The 19,440-nt window shown below is 48.9% G+C and overlaps 1 protein-coding gene across 2 annotated transcripts in view; it reads right to left on the reverse strand.

Moving 5' to 3' along the window:
• Positions 1–16,822: 16,822 nt before the first annotated feature.
• ZDHHC14 (zinc finger DHHC-type palmitoyltransferase 14) overlaps positions 16,823–19,440 on the reverse strand; it is a 266,282-nt gene continuing 263,664 nt past the window's right edge. For both annotated transcript variants that reach the window (XM_044243227.1, XM_044243236.1), the window contains one exon: positions 16,823–18,098. In XM_044243227.1, the coding sequence (XP_044099162.1) occupies positions 17,700–18,098 (399 nt within the window). In that variant the 3' untranslated portion in view covers positions 16,823–17,699. The remainder of the gene's footprint in view (positions 18,099–19,440) is intronic.

The following is a 19,440-nucleotide window of genomic DNA, read 5'->3' on the forward strand; positions in this document are numbered from 1 at the left end:
CCATTCCTTCCCTCAGAAACCACAGAGAAGGGTCTTGCCTGCATTTTCCTCCCCACCCTGCCTGCTCCCCACTGACCCTGGTGGTTTCCCGTGCTGCCCTATGGGGTGGGCCCTGCCTCCTGATTTCAGGGAACTGCACATGTGAACAACATGAACAGAGGTGAGATGCTGTTTGCAGACAAGCCTTCGCCTATGTCATCCAGGTCTTTGGAATTCGCCCTGCGGAATTCGCCCTGCAAATGCTATTCGCGCTGCGGATACTATTGGGGAGCCGGTGGAGGGCTTGAGAAGGGAGTATTCTAGAAAACCACTCAGGCAGTAGTTGGAGACCAGATTGGAAAGAGTAAGATTAAGATTGGAAGGGACCATTAGGAGTTTTCCATCCATGGCTTGGGCAAGAGGTGATGTCATGGGTTGAACTTGTGTTCCCCAAAAAGATCTGTTGAAGTCCTAACCTGTGGTACCCGGGAATGTGACCTTATTTGGAAATAGGGTATTTGCTGGTGCAGTTGGGATGGGCCCTAATCCAATCTGACTGGTGTCCTTATAAGAACAGGGAAAATGCATGTGAAGACACAGACACACAGGGGGAAGGCCACAAGGGGACCGAGGCAGGGATCGGGGAGATGCATCTGTGGGCCAAGGAAGGCCAAGCATTGCCACCACTCCCGGAGCTGGGAGAGGCAAGGCAGGCTTCTACCCAGCCTCCCAGAGGGAGCGTGGCCCTGCTGATGCCTTGATTTTGGACTTCTAGTCTCCAGAACTGAGAGAATACAGAAGTCAGGGTACTGCAGCCCTAAGAAAGGCATCCAAGGGATCCTGGTTGACTTTGGCAATGGTGGGGGGCACAGAGAAGGGAGGTTATGTTGCTGTTTTCTTGAGGTTGAAAGACCTCATTGGCCAAACAGATGTGAGGGTAAGGGAAGCACACGGGGCAATGGATGGTTCTAGATTTGGGCTTGGCAACTGCCCTGTAAGCTCCTGTTCCTTGTTTTGGATGAAGAGTTGGTCTATGCTAGCCCTCTTGAGACTGGCTGAGCCGTGGTGCTCTTGACCTTGTCTACACGCTGGTTCACCCAGTAGTGGTTTATGTAAGGGAAAGTCAGGAGACGGTCGCTGCTTTGTCCACCCCGAAGCCAGCCCACCCTGATGTCTGCGTGGTGAGCCACCCCTCTCTACTCTCGGTTCCCTTCATTTGAAGGAGGCTGACTCTAGGCCCGTGGCAGGGGTGAGCACCTCAGGCCACCAGAGTCCTCCCGCTCCTGGAGCTGGCTCAGCCCTGAGCACGGCCCATGTAGGCCTTATGAGGTTGTGTTCCAGGACTTGGCAGATGTGGAGGAGAGAGTCCCCCCACTCTCCTTCACTGGGGTTGCTGACCTGGAAGGACATAAGCCAGAGGACATCAGTGACTATTGTGTCACTCCGAGGGCTGATTCTGTCTGAGTGTGAAGTTAATGCGGGGGAAAGCAGAGCTGAGAGGTGGAGAGAGGGAGAGAGAGGTTGAGAGATTGTGTCCTTATGACATCAACTCAGCCCTTGGCTCAAGCCAGCCTGACGTTGGGTTATCTCCGTGATGTGACAAATCCTCCTGTTTGATGTGAGTGTCCGCCGCCCTTCCCTCACTGGCTGATGGTGCCGATGAGCCGGACAGAGGAACTGTGGACTCCAGGCAAGCTGGGGCCCAATATCACTCTTTGGGTTCCTTCTGCGTCCCTGGAGCTGTCTTCCGTAGAGCATTGGGAGGAGGAGTGGCTAACCAGACAAACTTGCTCAAACCATGGTTCCTCTTCATAAAGACTAGTTTCCCCATGACCATTGTTCTGTTACTCTACGTGGCCACGTTCTCTTCATTTAAAGCTACGGACTCTGAGTTGGAAACGGAGACACACACAGTGAAGATCCTTAACACTCGCTGCGCGGTGGTGAGTGCGGGGCCCAAAGCCCCGGGTCTGACAACTCTGGGTGGTCTTTTCACTCTACAGCAGCCTCTGAGAGACGGGGTCCCTCATGGGGACCTGACTGGGACAGCACAGCACCCCGGTCAGGCTTGTACTCACTACGGAATAGCGAGATCCAGCCCTTCGTAGAAAGGAATATATCGGGGTAACTTACGAATGTTCTCCACAAACTGTTCGCAGCGGGTACACGTTGCCAAGGGGGCAGGAAGGCTCTTATGCCCTCACCGTCTTCAGAGGTAACCACACACAAAGGGGGAGAACCCTTGGGCCCTCGTTACTTCGGTGTGTCGCAGTACAATGCTTTTATTTTTTTTTCAAACACATTTCCTCTTAAGATCCCTTGAAGTCCTTCTAAATCAGGCAGCTGGACGTGTGCAAGCCTAAATAAGCTCTTGTTCTGCAAAGGAAACCAACCACTGATAGTAAGCCTAAAATAGACCCAACCCAGGAAATCCTGAGCCGGTGTTCCTGATGGCCAGCTCACACGGCAGCAGGGTCCCAGCTCCCAGAAATGCGGGTGGACCTGAGCATCATATCCCAGCATCCCGGTCTTCAGGCAGGAACTGGGCCCTACTGGGGGTGGGAAGGGCAGCTGATCCAGGGGAAAGAGAGCCTGCTGGGGCTGCCTAGGGTCAGACCCAGGACTGAGGGCATGTGATGGGACATTGTTCCAGCTGTGACTGTTCAAGGGAGATCCCTTTGGGAACTGTCCTCTGTTGACAGCATGATTCACCCCACTGTGTGTGTGTGTGTGTGTGTGTGTGTGTGCATTTGCTTTGATCATTATGATCACATCATCATTTTTTTTTTTTTGCAGTTGTGGCTAGTGTATGTTTTTTAATTAATGGATTTTCTTTTTTTTTTTTTAAGATTTTATTTATTTGAGATAGAGAAAGCATGAGAGAGCACAGGTGAGGGTCAGAGAAAGAGGAAGAAGCAGGCTCCCCGCTGAGCAGGGAGCCCGATATGGGGCTCAATCCCCAGATCCTGGGATCACGACCTGAGCCGAAGGCAGACGGTTAACCGACTGAGCCATCCAGGTGCCCCAATAGATCTTCTTTTTTCAAGCAGTTTTGGTTCACAGCAAAATTGAGCAGAGAGTGCAGAGTTCCCACATCCCCCCCAGCCCCTGCACCCACAGCATCCCTCACCAAGGGGTACGTTGGCTACAGTGGATGGACCTACAAAATCCAGACTTTACATTAGTAGCGTTCCTTCTCGGTGGTGTACATGCTATGGGCTTGGATGAACGTGCAATGACATACGACCAACATTATAATATCATACCAAGTAGTTTCACTGCCCTAAAAATCCTTTGTGTCCCTCTTACTCCTCCCTCCTCTCTTAATGCCCCCCACCCCCACCCAAGGACTGGTCTTTTTACTGTTGCCACAGTTTTCCTTTTCCAGAATGCCACAGAGGTGAAACCATACGGGATGCAGCCGGTTCAGATGGGTTTCTTTGCTCAGTAATATGCGATTAAGAGTCCTCCATCTCTTTTTATGGCTCCAGAGCTCATTTCTTTTTAGTGCTAAATAGTATTCCAGTGACTGTCTGCGTCCCTCTTCAGATATCCAGCCACCAACTGTGCGACATTTTGGCTGCTTCCAAGTTTGGGCAGTTATGAACAAAGTCGTTATACATGCCTATGTGTGGGCTTTTGTGTGGACCTAAGTTTTTAATTTATTTTGGGTAAATACAAGAAGCATGATTGCAGGATCTTACAGTTTGAGTATGTTCAGATTTTTTATTTTTTTATTTTTAGAGGTGTGGGGGGGCAGAGGGAGAAGGAGAATCTTAAGCAGGCTGAACGCCCAGCGTAGAGCCCAGTACAGGGCTCAATCTCACGACCCCGAGATCATGATCTGAGCTGGAATCAAGAGTTGGACGCTTAACTGCTGAGCCAACACCCAGACACCCCAAGAGCATGTTCAGTTTCATAAGAACCCACCAGGCTGTTCTCTCCTGGGCGGCTGCGCCCTGTTGCTCTCCCAGCAGCGATGAATAAGAGCTCCTGTCACTTCTGCTGCGGTCCCTGTTGGGATCGGGCCATTCCAACAGGTATGCGGTGACAGTGCTGCTTCTAATGACATTTGGGGCACTATTTCAAGTTCTGACTTTGGATGCTGTGGTTCAACGTCTTGAATCCAAGGAAAGTGTAAGAGAACTGAATCATACATTTATCATTCATTCACAAGTCAGATTTTTTTTTTTTTGGAAGCTCCAATGGGCCAGACACTGGGGATTCTTAGAGGAAAATGCTCTCCTTGTCTTCGAAGACCTCACAGTGGAGTTGGGGAGATAATGACCAGATTGGAGAACGATTAGCACCCAGGGGTACATAGCGGCGGTGGGGGTGGGGGGGGAGTGTTCAGTGCTCCTGTGGAAGGAAGTCTCTAAAGGGGGCTCTGATTCAGAGAGAAGGGCCTGGTGGGCATCCGGTAGGAACTTGGAGATTAGAGGTTACGATTTTAGGGCCACTGAAGTGTGGGGTTTGAGGATGAGGAAGCAGGGATTCAAACAAGATAGGGGCATGACTGGGTTTGCTTCTGGGGGGGACCCCTAGATCACGTGCTCGCAGGGGGTGGACACACAGGAGGGAGTGACGAGAAGGGAGGGGACCATGGAGGGTAGAGGGTACAGTCCGCAGGTCTCCAGAGCTAGCGCTTTCCTAGTTATCCTCTGTTCTTGTGCTGGATTACCCCAAATCTAGCTTTAGGGACAGTTTTGACCTCTTCTCTTTAATCCTCGATCTGGAACCACTTCTGCTGACAAAGGAATTCTAGAAGGCTGGTTTCAGGTTAGCGATTCTCCTCTCCTTTACTCCTTCAGGGGAGGCTCAATGAGTCATGAAATGGCCATGAACAGAGGGGCAGAAGTCAGGAGGGGCAGGGGGGGCGCCGGCAGGGACTCACACGGGCGGTCAGTGCCGTTGAAGGCATGACAGGAGGCTTTGAAATTAACAGCACCCCCCTCCCCCACAACTGCGGAGTCCGCTCAGCCTCCCTGTGAGAGTCCGGGCGAAGTTCGCCTGTGGGGATGATGCTAAAGGGGCTTCATCCTGTTTTAGAAAATGGGTGACGACCTTTTTTTTTTTTTTTTTTTAATACTCCCTCACTGCCTTCTGTTTTCTCTTTCCTTTTCTTTTTTTCAGTTTATTTTTTAAGGGGCTCAACCCAGCAGCATTTGCACACACACCATTAAGCCCGAGCAGTTACGATGACTGTACGAAAAATCCATCAACGAGAAAAATAGATCTTTCCCGCAGACTCGGGATACTGATATTTCTCCGACTCGCCTGAAGTCAGTAGGGAAATTAGGCGTTGATGGGCCCTCTGAAGCTGGAGCCAAGGGCGGCAGGATAATTGGGCAAGTGTGGCTTCCCAGGGACAGGCACTGGGGAGTGGCCACCTGCTTCCTGCAGTGTTGAGTCCCCCCTAAATTAAGCTCTTTCAGCCGTTCAAAAGACGCTGAACACCTACTATGTGCCGGCATGGCTCCAGGCACTGGGAGTACAGGAGTGAGCGAGACAGGGTCCCTGCTTATTACGGGATTTATGTTCTATTTGTGGAAACATTATAAATGACTTCAATATTGTAGATAATGCTGAGAAGCAAAAACTGCAACGAAAAACTTTAAAAGCAAGGAAAGGGGCAGGAGCCCGATGGGGGGATGGATGGCTGTTTTAGAGACGGTGGTTTGAGCCGAGTGTGTCCTGTGGTGCCTGAAGGGTATTTCTAGGCAGCGAGCTGAGGGGCCTGCTTGTGTGTGAGGACAAATCTTTCTCTCTCTCTCTCTCTCTCTGTGTGTGTGTGTGTGTGTGTGCGTGAGGAGAGGCGGGTGTGTGACTGTGGAGGAGGGGCTGGTTGGTATAGGACTGAGGAGGAGAAGCCTCTCTCTGTGTGTAGGAGAAGCCACAGTAGCTAGAACAAGGCCAGAGGGTGGGAAAAAGGGGCTGATTTCATGCCCGTGTCGGCCGCTCATACTGCCAAGGTAGGAACCCGACCTGGCCAGGGACCAAGCCCCTCTTTGTGATGGGTACAAATGTCGTAGTCACAAACTGGGTTATAAAAAAAGCCACATTTTGAGAACTACTTCATTTCCAACTCTGAACCTCCGCAGCGGAAAAAAGGGAAAAACTGGTCTAGGTAAACTCAGTTGAAATCCGGGATTTCCTTGGTCAGGTGAGAGTTCCCTCTTGGCCTGAACTGGGAGCTTCTTCAGAATCTGTGTGGTGCTAGTCACCGTGTCCTTTGGGAATGAGCCTCTGGTTCTCTATCACTCTGCCCAGTGGCCACCACAGAGACGCGACTCCTCTCAAGGCATCTTCGGCATCTGCATGGACTGCGGGGGGGCTGGGACTTAGGGCATCTGCTCCAGGGACCCCATCTGACCACAGGCAGGGTTCCTGCCCCGCTAGGGTGCTGCTCATATCGTAAACCTCACAGATCTGTGTGTTTGCCCAGAGGATCTTGTATTGAATGTCAGTAAAGTTCGGTCTTCTTATAAAAATCAGTCTATGATGAATTTCCCCAATGGATGGAAGTAATGGGTCTTGAGGACCCTTTTCCTGATTTGTGCAGAGGGGTTCCATGTGGCTCTGCGCCCAGGACACATCCAGCGGCTCTTCCTAGCCTGGTCTTGGAGCGAGGGAGATGGGCTGCCTCCGTCTCTCTGCTTTTACTGACCTGCTGTGATTTCCACTAGGCATTCGCATGCCGGCCCGCAGACGGCGTGTCTCCTTAGACTTGACCCAAGAAGTGAGGCCCTGGTGCCGTCTGCCCTCAGGTTCCCCGCAAAGCCGCGGAGAACAGCAGACTTCCCTCATCAAGACCCCATGAAGTGGGGGGCCGGGGAGCCCTCCACTGCTCCAAAGTCTTCCCTCAATCCAGAGTTCTCCGCTCTTCTCCCTGTGGTACAGAAAATAAACGCCAGTTGCTCTCCTTACAAATCTTTGTTTAAGCTCTACTCAGTTGGTATTTTCTTTTCGTGTCATGGTCTCTGGCCTGGCCGTAGAAAACTCTACATAGACACTCTGGGGTAAGAACTGACTTCTGTCTTCTGGGCAGGGCCAGGACCCCTTGGATAGGCCATGGACTCAGTGAGTGGAAGGTGGTGGCCCCACAAAGAACGGAGAGGAAACCTGTTTCCATCCTACAGATCACCTTTGATCCCTTTGATCTTGCTATAAGTTTTCCTAGAAAGGAATGGGGCACAAATGCCTGACTTGTAAGTTCTGTTCACCCTGAACTTGAGGTTAGGTTGATCCAGGTTTAGACAACTCAGCAAAGCAGCTGATGCCTTGATAGACGTTAGAGAGAAAGAAAGAGAGGGAGATAGAGAGAGACAGAGAGAGAGAAAATCTGCTCCCTTTTTAGAAAGAGCACTGCTCTCCTCTGCAGCTCTGCGGCTCAGCCTTGCCCCTGGCAGGTGACGGATGCTGAGGAAAGAGCTAAGGAATTCTTTTTAGGACAGATCCCACCTGCCGATGAACTGATAAGGAAGTGTCTGGAAGAAAGAAATGCTAGAATTTAAAAGTACATCAGCCATCGCAGCTGGAAGTTCAGTCCTGGAAAGATAGAGAAGTCTGTTGGTCCCGAGGAAGAGCCAAGTCACAGGGAAGATGCCATGTCCAGAGGTAACCACATTTGTATTACGAGGTCCCTAGCTTGGATCCTGTATAAGACAGAAGCAGAAGTGAAGGGATGTCTTCGTGAAGGGGAGGGGGCACATGGAGAGCTCCAAACCAATGTGAAAGGAGAACTCGAGGTGGTTCTGAGCTTCCTGAAAGGGTCACGTTTTCAGTTACCTTCTATCGTGCTCTTGGGTTAGATTTTATGGCAGAAAGTTAATTTTTATCCAGATCTTGGGCAGATGCCTATGGAAGGCAAGGCACCCGAAGATTTCAGTAAGATAACAGAGCATCAGTTCACAAGGCCCTCCTATGACCTCAACAGAGCTGGTCTAAAGCTATTACTTAGGGACATGGAGAACCTTATTTGATATTTCCATGAGAACAGTGGGTTTAGAATAATCCTTGGTGGCTTCTGAATCCATCTGTTCGCATTATGCCAAGAAATTGTGTTTTCTGGTGCAGCTTCCAGACTGACCTAACTAATTAAGTTTCAATACTCAGGCTAGATTTCAATCAGAAGACAGGTGCTACCAACAGATGTTTGCCGACCAAATTTCTCAAAAAAGGACACTAAGAAGAAATCTTGCATAGAGTCTTCACCTCTATACATTTCCAGAGTGTTGACTAGGTTTCAAGGAAACATTTTTTTTTTTTAAAGATTTTATTTATTTACTTGACAGACAGAGATCACCAGCAGGCAGAGAGAGAGAGGAGAAAGCAGGCTCCCCGCTGAGCAGAGAGCCCTATGCGGGGCTTGATCCCAGGACCCTGGGATCATGACCTGAGCCGAAGGCAGAGGCCTTAACCCACTGAGCCACCCAGGCGCCCCTCAAGGAAACATTTTTAAAAGGCTTTACAAAATAATCACTATTTTTTTCACCACAATGATCAATGACAGCTAGGCATGCCTCAAGACAGAATGTGTGTTTTGATTCAGGGTATTAACAAAGAAACAAAAATAAATTCCCAGTCTCCAGTGAGCTGTACACGTTTGGTCAAGTTGGATCCAGCTGTGGAATCATCTAGAATTTCTGCTGGAGAATCATCTCAGCTGACGTTCCTGAAGGTTCTAAATATAAAGGAATATCTTGTTTCTAAGAGGTACCTTAAATGTATTATAAGGGGTTTCACTATTTTGAATCTCTGGAAGTAGAAAATGTAAGACTTCCTTTCCAGTGTTTTGTTTGTCCCTAATACAGATTTTAAAAAATCTGAGGTCCATGTGTTTCTTAAGATGGATTTACTCTTTGGTGGTGGGGTAGAAATAAAAGAAAGGGGTGGTCTACTCTCGAGGGGGCCTGGGGGTCCCCAGGTCAGAGCGCCAGGCTCAGGACTCAGAACTTAGAGACCTTTGGGGAGTTTAGAGCCCAGGTTTGTTGCTTGCATTATTTCAGGTCAGTTACGGATTATTTTGCACCTGACCTAGGTTCTAAATGTCATTTAAGATGTTTGCTTCCATGAGAAAACACATTCTAAATTCCATGCTAATTTCTGGAATACAATCCATCAGTGAAAAGTATAGAAAATATAGCTCTATATAAAAAGCAGTAGCGTGTACGAACACGTAAGAGTCTAACATATTCGAGTGTATGGTATATGCCTTCATACGTGAGTATATGCCATCGCTCATTTCTTTCTCCGTTCTTCATTACAGTCAGTCTTGTTTGTGACGTAAGAGGGAGTTACCATCCCTTTATCAGTCATCTGGCATCTCATCAAACCATTGGCTCTGCGGATGCTTGTCTGGAGCCCACACGTGGATGTTAGCATCAGCGCCGCGATGTGTGTGCACGGTGCAAAAATGGGATTTTAGAAAAGCGGCATATGAATGTTTATTTTATGTCTTATTTCAAGGCCTCTTTTATTAAATATCTGTAGTCTAGAAATAAATAATTACAATATATGAGTATACGGTGTACGCATTCTATGATATGGGAAGTGAGACACATTTATCAGGAACTAACCCTGTGTCATGTAGCCAACAAAGCTTGTCAATGGAACTGGTTAATAGATTTTTATTAAAAAAATTTTTTTAAAGCATGCAGTCCCCAATAATCTAAGTTACCTTACTATTGATCACAAATTATATATTTAGAAGATTAACTATTTTTTAAGATTTTATTTATTTGAAAGAGAGAGCAGAGAGAGATGGAGCACAGGGTGGAGGGGAGGAAGAGGGAGAAGCAGACTCCTTGCTGAACAGGGATCCTGATGCGGGGCTCGATCCCAGCACCCTGGGATCATGACCTGAGCCGAAGGCAGACACTTAACCGACTGAGCCACCCAGGCACCCCCAAAGTTAACTTTTTTCTATTGGAATTTTATAAAATGATGATTGATGACCACAATTTTATCCCAAAGTAGAATATATGCCACAAGGAATGGAAGGGAAGCCTCAGGTGGGCTTATGGAGGGAGCATAGATGTTCTGGGTCTGAGGAGCAGACCAAGACTGCCCCCGCTCAGGCACCCTCCACACAGCGCCTTGTATCTCAACAACCACATTTCCTTACAATGGACACCAAAAGGGTTAAAAGAGAAGATGGCTCCGCTTTCTGCTGAGGCTGTGAGGTCTCAGGATGGGGTCTCCTTAGGAAGTTTGGGTCTCTTTCTTAAACTGTTGCCACTGTACCCTCCTCACCTGAACCCCCGTCTTTCTGAGCATTTGAGGATTCCATGCCTGAGTGAATTGTCCTGCCTGGCACGCCCCCATGTTTTCTGGGGAGAGAGAACCTTTGCATGAGAATGTGAGTAACAGGTATTCTAGAAAGTGCATCGAATGTGTGACAGACATGTTTCAGATGTGCTGGTGGTGTAATCTTGTAAATATACTAAAAAACCACTGAGTTGTACATTTTAAAAGTGTGAACTTATGATAAACTTATGGTATGTGAACTATACCTCAATTTAAGAAAATACCTGACAGAACAATTTAAGAATTCTGAGGAAAGCAGTCTCTCAGTCTGTCAGAGAGCTTATGGAAGTGTTGGCCCTTGAGCAAGGCCTTGAAAGCTAGGATGGACTATGGGGAGAGTCAGGAAGAGCAGAGGGAAGATAGGGAGGGTAGGAAGTGCATGACTCCTACCAGAAGGTGAGGAGGCCAGACGGTCAGAGAGGAGAGCACAGGAAGAAAGGGACAGAGGACAGAAATACTAGTTGAGGCCAGAGAATAGAGGCTTTGATGTTGGCTTAAGCAGCATATGAGCAAGAAAAAGCCTTTGACAGTCTCCTGCCTAGGGTCTGACATGCACCTCGCATAGTTGGGGAAGACCAATTTGTCTGGGTTACATGGGATGGACAGGCTTAGGAAAAGCTTTGGAAGGGGACTTCTTGGAGCCACCATAACACTCTGGGGAAGACAGTGAAGACGGCAATCCAGTAGAAAAGAAGGACAGATTTGATGGATATTATAAAGCAAGACTAGAAGGGATTAGACACCTGACTGGATATGGAGAGTAATGAAGAGTCAAAGACCATTCCAGAATTTTCAGCCTCGGACTCTACTAGGGAAGCAGCAACTAAAATAAGGACTGGTTTGGGGGAAAAGATGTGGAATTCAATTTTAGGTATTCTGAGTGTAGGGTGATGATGGAACATCTAAGTGGACACTGAGCCAAGAATAGCATGGTGCATCAGAAGCCACCATAAACAGGTAAGGGAACTAGGTGCAGAGGCTCTACCCATCACCCAAGTGTTGGAGAGCTAGTTTCCGGCAAGCCAGAGCCAGAATCCTGTCTGAAAACTTTCTCCTCCAAGACAGCTGGTTCAGATGTGGGCTGGCACTGGGGAGGGAGGTGATCCAGGAGATAGAGAGGCTGGAGTTCACTATAGAGGAAGGATGAGAAGGCACTGGGAATGGAAAAGTCTCTGCAGGGGAGGAGAGCCAGGAGAGCGAAGGGCAAAGGGTGTGTCCTTATTTAGGGGGTGTGAGAAGGAAGCAAAATGCAAGGAGGTGCCCACTGGAACAACAACTTCACTGAGCCAGAGGGCAGAAGCACAGTGGTGAAGCACAGAGAGTTTGCCTGAGGAGCCTCGAGGCCATCCAACCGCAGCTTGCCTTCCATGCCCCCATGGCCCACCCAGGTGGGCCACCATGGTGCCAGATGCTTCCGAGATGTGAAAGAGAAGGTAGACCAATGTTGCTGGATTTGGCCATTGGAGACCTTGGAGCGCCAGTCTCATGAGTGTGGCACGAGGGAATGCCAGGGATGAAGGGCAAGAAAGAGGATTTTTTTTGTTTTTGTTTTTCCTTTTTTTTTTTGATAGAAGAAAAGCATGGTGACCTAGAAAAAGCAACTAATGAAAAGAGAGAAACTGAAGATGCAAGAGAAAGGGCTGGATCCTAGAGGTCATGGAACAGCCTAGGTCAAGCCTACTTTAGTAAATAGGAACTCTCTCCAAAGAGAGAAAAAGTGGGTGAAGACAAAGCTTTTCTGGCGGAGTGGAGAATGGATAAACTCAACTAGCAGGTCTCTTTTTCAGTAAGGAGGAGATGAGGTTATCCATTGTGATGATCTAGTAAATACTCATTTTGTCCTTCTTCCTTACAGAACTTGACATTATTTGGGGCAATAATGTGTCCAGCTAACACCGTAATTCCTGCCTCTTTTGTGCTCAGGGGTTGTCATGTGACTCGACATTGGCAATGGAGAAATCTGAGTAAGATTTGGGAATGGCTCTCTGAAGGGAGCCATCTTAAGTGTCTTGTACCCATTTTGCTCTTTCCCTTTGTTTCCTTCCTGGAATACGGCTTTGATGGCTGGAGCTGAAGGAGCTATCTTGTAGCCATGAAGTGAGCCTGAGGGTGAAAGTCAATGCTAAGAATGGCAGAACAGAAAGAAAGGGTTCAGGATACTGATGACATTACAGAGCCATCACTGACTCTGGATTGCCTACCTCTGGGCTTATTTTGCATGACAGAAAACACATCTCTTTGTTAAGCCACTGTTACTTGGAGATTTTGTTATTAGTAGCCAAATACAATTCTTATCTGGCAAAGTTAAAGGCTGGGGTATGTGTGTGTTAGAAGGTGGAACACAGAGCAAGTAGATTATGGGGTTTGAAGTTCTTAGTTGCTCTAAAGTCATTTGCGGATTTTAAAAAGTTGAGAATCACAGCTGTAAGAAACCAATCTAGGTATCTGTGACCAGAAAATCCAGTACTCTTCAAAGGAGTGTCTACACAGTGAAAACTCACTGAATGCAAATCGATCTGATTCTTCCCTACACCTTGTTGACCTTGAAAATCTTATAAAGACTGAGGTTTACATTTGATGCCATTAGCAGTTTTTATTGAAGGAGGAAAATACTTTCTTAATTCATTTCAGGTTTAAGATAGATTCTGCAAACATTGATTAAAACATGAAAGGCACTTCAATAAGCATAAGTATCTTGGAAAACATGCAACGCTCTGTATTATAGTGTGTTCACCATTGTTCCGATTCAGGGCTTTGAATCCACTAAGAGTTTAAAAGGCCTTTTTTCCCACCCTTTCACACCAAAATGTTTGACTCATGTGAAATACCAACACAGAATGCCCTGGGCAAATAGTAAGTGAGGATGTAATCTTCCCTTTTTTTTCTTTCCTTTTTTTTTAATTGCAGGCTAAAACCATGTCCATTCATGTAGAACCCAGAAAACATGTCTCCTTGGATAGGCCATATGGCCTCTCGGTGTAACTCTCCATCTTAACATATCTAGGGCAAACAGAGAGCCGTCCATTCATGTCTTCATCAGCAATACCAAGTGTCTCTTAAAAAGTCAACAGTGGATGGAAGAAAAGTCTTCATGTTGCACAAGATGGAAGAAAAGTCTTCATGTTTCCAGCCCATTCTGTAGGTGATTCCTGGGGTTTATGAGATTTAGAAAGTAATTCCATAGAAGGCCATTTATCTAGTTTTGTGGCAGCTGCAAATTCAGTTGCTCCAGAAACAATCTAATCTTCAGCCTCCCAATTATTTTCCATGGCTGGATTAATGTTCTGACGCCTTGTCTGAATATCCATCCTGGCTGTATGATGAGGACCTTACAGTGGGCAACTAGACGGAGGATTTCCCCAGGTACAAAAAGCCATGAGCATCTTTGACATTCATTTGAAAGAAAACGACTTCCAGCTTATTTAATATTTCAATAACTTATTGTTAGAAGACAGAGACAAGGGGGTGTTGCATCTCGAGGGAACAAATGGGGGGGTGGTTTTTGATGCAGGCACATGGAAAATGGCATACGAGGCCATACGCAGAGCTCCAGGACCTGTGGAGGGGACCAGGGGAATCAGACTTCATTTGAAAGGCTCTCTCCTTTGGACAAGAATATGCTTGACTTCCACAACTTATAGGTACTTAATAAAAAATGTAAACATCGATTTGACTTAGGCTCAGCTTCAAAACAGTTTAAGGCATTAATCAGAAAAGTAGATCTGACATTTGTTCCCTTTAGTCTCTTTTCTTACACCATCAAGACCTGAACAGGTGAGGCAGTGGTCATGTGGATGAATGACAGACAATGCACTTCAAAACGTTCCTTAAACAATGAATGCGAGTTCCTGATGCCTTCTGGCTAACTCAAAACCACCAGCCAAGGTGGGAAAGCCCTGGGTTTCTGGTGAAGAGGCTGACTGTTTGTGGAGCTCGGGAAGGGGGCATCGAGTTACAGTTCCCCTCTTTGGGGAGCAAGGAGGCTCTGAGACCCACAGAGGAGCCCATCAGGCTGTGCCCCTCAGAAACCAGTGATGGCGGTCCCCGAATGGGGGACCTTGGAGAAGTCCTTGGGGACTTCTGAAAACTCATTTAGGTCCAGCAGGAGCATGGCTCATAAAATGGGGTTTGCCTCTTGTTTTGAATCCCAGTCAGTAATCCTAAACATAATGGGGGTGGTTACGGGGTCTTTGGAGGGGGCTGAGCTGAGCACAAGGGTCTTCCTTGGTGTTATTCTGGGCTAGAACAGGTATTTGGCATTTTGCTGGCCCAGGCTGGGGCTATGGCATCACCCTCCCAGGCTGAACGCTGGAATGAGCATTTTTTCAAGTGCGTCAGCACAAATGCCGGCCGATTCTCCCTACGCATGAATGTCATGTCATCCTGCCCTTTCGGCGGGCACGCTAGCAGCCGCCCTGACGCTCCAGCCAACATCTTCCCCAGGACCAGGGCACTCAGGCTCAACTCAGCCTCTGAGTGCCTGGCAAGCCTGCGGTGCCCGAAGCGCTCCTGGGAGGAGGAAAGCAAATGGATTTTTAGACAACAAAGTGAGTGTGTGTGTGTGTGTGTGTGTGTGTATGCATGTGCATAGGTTTGATAATGGTCCAAGCTTTAATAGCACGGTAAAATATTAATCTTATTTTCATAGCCAGCATGCAATCGCTCCATAACACACCGACAGAATTTAGAAAGATCAAGGTCTATATGCAGCCACAGCTTGATGAAACCACCCAGCATTTAAAAATATTTGTATTTCTCAGTTAATGGGAAATGCAGATCCATCACCAGAAGTCCCTTTCCTGAGATCAGGGGAGGTTGGGAGCTCCCTGGATCATAGTCCTTCATTCCACAGACTCCCCCCTCTTTTCTAAGCCACAGACTAAAGGGCTGTGAGTATCTCTCTGGTCTGGGGCTTTAAGAAGTTCATTGTTATAGCAAATGGGCCTATTCAAGTTAATCACCCTCCTGGACCCGGAATGGGCTTGATAGCTTTGATTTGTTTCACTGAAATTCCCAATCCCCTTTCCAATAAATGATGTCAATGGGTACAGGAGATAAGGCTGGGGGTGTGCAGAGGATCAGTAATATATATTCTGTAAGTATTGGTTATTAAAGACATGAAAGATCCTTACTTCTTGGATTTTATCGTAAGGAGGTGGAAAGAGGGACCAATCCTGGGAAATCAGCAACCACTGAATTAGATGATAGAAATAGAAAGACTCAAAAGTTCATTGTCTTCATCTTCCAGGTGAAGGAAATGGGAGTGGACCGAGCCACAGACACTGGAGTGAGAAGTGACCCATCTTCTCCCCAGGGCCAACACTCTCCCAGGGTATCTGGGCAGTAGATGGAAGGAGGCAGAGAGCAGAGGGTAAGGAAAGTTCTGGAAGGCACATTGTGGGGCTATTGCTTTTTGCTCCCAGGCAGTGCAGGCAAGGAGAGAATCCCTATGGGTTTGTGACCGTGAGAGTGTGTGTGTGTGTGTGTGTGCGTGTGTGTGTATGGCTGTGTAAGGAAGAGCTCTGTCCCCGTTATTATAAATTCCAAGTGAGCACAAGGAGCTAGGAGGTCCGGGAGGTCAGTAATGGCTACACACCATCTGCCTTTCCTGTTTCCTATCTGTATAGACAGCATGAAAAGTTACGGTGGTTCCAAGACACCACCCAGCCAGAATTGTGGGGTTATTTTCAGCACAGGAGATTCTCCACCAACAAAGAATGGGCTTTATTCCAGATGAGACTTTAAATTGTGCTTTTCTTTTCCTTTTCTGCTTTCCTTTTCTATAAAATGGCAACTCTTTCGTGGGAGAAACAGCCTTTTTCCATAAATGCAAATCGCTGGGGTGGCTGGTGTTTCACACGGTTGTGAGGAGCCCCAGCTTGATTTTGAACTTGAGTCGATTGGGCGGTTGAATTTATTGTCTGGAGAGAAGCCTGGACAGAGCCTGCTGAGTCCCCGCAGCTGCCTCCGAAATGACTTACTCCTTAAATACAGAGCCCGCGTCCTTCTCAATGATAAATGAACGAATGAAGCAGTAATTTTCTTAATTCCACTCCGCTTCATGTCTGGGTGAGAATGATCAGCTACATGCTCAGGGCCCAGACGTGAAGCCAGTTTCTCCTCATTTTCTGATACCCGAGGAGAACCTTGCGCTGCCCTTTCCAAGCACTGACCTTATGGAATAGGACATAGAAGACGGCCTCACGGTGGCCTTGTCCCTGCGTGCCCTCTCCCGCCACCCGTGGATTAATCGCCCTGTGGCAATTGGTCAATGTGGAACAAATTCTGCTGAGACCGTATCAGAAAGACAAAGAAAAAAAAAAGAGAGGAAAAAAAAACCACTGTTGGAAAGCTACCCGCTTACCTGAGAAATCATCCCGTAAATCCCCCCTACCCCATTCCAAGATTTTACTTTTGGCTGTTTGGGGACCGTTCCTCGCTAGGGATACTTCGGTGAAACCACACTCTCCATAGGTCAGCCAGATGACTGTGTCGTCATTGAAGCTGTTAAGGATAACTGTACGCAGATCCGAAATAACAGAGGACGTCATTTTATTGGCTGCCCACAGGACGTTTGGTCACACAAGGAGGTGGAGACTGTGGCAGGCGTGGTACGACACAAAGCTCGTCTAACTACCCAACAGAAGGTGAACTGATACTTGACAGGGAACAAGCCGGCAGCCCCGCAGCCCGGGCGCCACCTGCCCCTGCCTAGCGAAGCTCGAGAAGCTGGCGCGCGTCGGCAATGTCCATGAGCCTCGCTGTGCTGCACTGGCTTCCCCTAAAACAGCACTTGAAAATTCACCAAATTAGAAGAAAGAAAGAAAGCAAGCAAGCAGCATTTCCGTTTGAATACCAACACCACTTGGAAACAGACGTAGCGTGGCATGCAAATCCAGATCTGGTCTTTTTTTTTTTTTAATCCCCTTTAGGTTTTTGTTTTTGTTTTTAAATTAACAAATGGAATGGTATGTCTAGTTCAAATATTAGTAGCATAACATGTAAGTGCAAATTCAGTCTGGCCACCAGTGTCCTCAACCTTCCCGTGTGTCTGTCCCCAGAGCAGCGGGCGGACCGCAGAACAGCCATCCGGGCCAGGTCCGTTCCTCCTGGGCTCAGCCTGCAGCCCCGGAGGCTGCTCCTCTCTCCCCAGGCCCACCCCTCAAATGCCAGTCGTCTGGAAACAGCCCCTTCTCCATTTTCATGGTGATCAAAGCAGTCAGGGTGGGGAAGAAAATTCCACTCAACCCAAGCTGTAGGCATTCGGGCCCCGCCCTCTTCTGCCCTGGAAGGGCCATCCGTTTGCGCTCTGAGGGGTCTGGGCGCCCCAGGACCCGGAGTTGTCCTCGCCGCCTTGGAACCGGGTCACGGCCAAGCCCCCGCGGTCTGCGGCCCTTGTCCCCGGGCTGCGGTCACACGGAGCTGAGCTTCACCAGCCCGCGCACCGAGTCCTCGTGCAGGGAGTCCTGGCTGGCCAGCCCCAGCACGTGCATGGTGCGGCTGTGGGCCAGGGGGCTGCCCGCCAGCAGCCGCGGCGGCGAGGGCGCTTCCTCCGGGGTCAGGAACTGGTGGCCCACGTGCTCGTCTTTCAGGGGCAGGATGTCTGTGAGCGCCGCCTCGGCGGTGAGGTTGGGCATGGAGGAGGGCGGCGTGGGCTGCCCAAGCGTCAGGCTGGCGCAGGGTGTGCCCAGGCCCGGCTTCCCGGGCAGGTGCAGCTCGTCGCTGGTGAGGCTGGGCTCGCTCTGCAGCAGGGGCGTGGCCGCGGCCTGCAAAACGAATTTGGTGCTCTGAATGCACTGGTCCTGGTCGCACTGGGCAGCAGGAGGGAGCCGGCAACCAGAAGGCGGAGAGGAGATGAGCATGGGGTGGGGAGGAGGGAGGGGGCACAGGAAGGGGAAGGGCGGGATGTGAGAGAGAGAGAGAAACCCGTTAGTGATGCTCAGTGAGACAAGACAGAGAGCGTGCACAGGGGCCTGGTATCCGCCAGGGACGCCTGCACCTGGAAAACACGTGCACCCAAATAAGCCGCCGGGGGAGACCCACAGGTGCCCACAGTGCCCACAGGTGCCCAGGGAGTTACGGGCGGCCAGAGGCACGACGCTCCTGGCCCTTGACCCCCAGACACGGCCTAATTAAGGAAAAATCCCCTGGAGACAGTTACAGGCTTCACCACCCAGAGTTGTCTCTGGTGATCGGTGGCTGCTGCTTGCAGGCTGGAAACCACTTTTACTCGATTGTTTTACAAATACAGGGGCCCGCACCCATGCTCACAGCAGCAGCAGTCACAAGAGCCAAGAGGTGGAAGCAGGGGTCCGTCTGCAGACGAACAGATCCACAAAACGTGGTCTAGACGGACGATCCGCCACAGCTGAGCTGTGGCAAGGAAGGAAATCCTGACACAGCCCACCACACAGATGAACCCTGAGGACATCGTGCTGAGTGAAGTAAGCCAGTCACAAGTGGGCGAATATTCCATGATAACACACGCGGCACCCGGAAGAATTAACTTCCCAACGACAGAAAGTAGAGAGAAGGGTGGGTGCCCGGGCCTGGGGGGAGGGAAGAGGGAACCAGTGTGCCTGGGGATAGAGTCTCAGTTTTGAGAGACGAAGAGGCCTGGAGATGGACAGTAGCCATCTTTGAACAACCCTGTGAGTGAACATATTGCCACCGAACCGGACACTGAAAGATGGTTAAAAGGGTAAATTTTGTGTTTTGTATATTTTACTACAAGGAAGAAAGAAAGAAAGAAAGAAAGAAAGAAAGGCAGGCCGGCCCCTCAGGGTCTGGTCAGACTGTTGTTCACAAAGCCCCAGAATTCCCCACTGCTAAATTTCCATCTGCTTCGAGAACCCTTGAGCTTCTGTGTTTTTTTTTAATCCGTGAAAGAGAATGCCAACATTTTACAAGATGTTTCCTTTTCTTCTAAGTGTTCTTAACTCATGTCACACCTTATGTCCTTTCCCTCATTTCACTCACTGGGTGAAGAAATGCTGTAAACATATTTTGAGCTGCTGGAACGTGGAATGTGGAACGTGGGACATGGGACGTGGAGCGTGGAGCCCTCCCTCGAGCGATGGAGCAGGTTTGGATCAGCCAGAAGACGCCTCGGCAGCATTCAGAGGTCTTGAACTAGAGTGTGTGCGGTCAGTC

Source organism: Neovison vison, chromosome 1 (genome assembly GCF_020171115.1).
Source record: "Neovison vison isolate M4711 chromosome 1, ASM_NN_V1, whole genome shotgun sequence".
In the NCBI taxonomy this organism is placed as follows: domain Eukaryota; kingdom Metazoa; phylum Chordata; class Mammalia; order Carnivora; family Mustelidae; genus Neogale; species Neogale vison.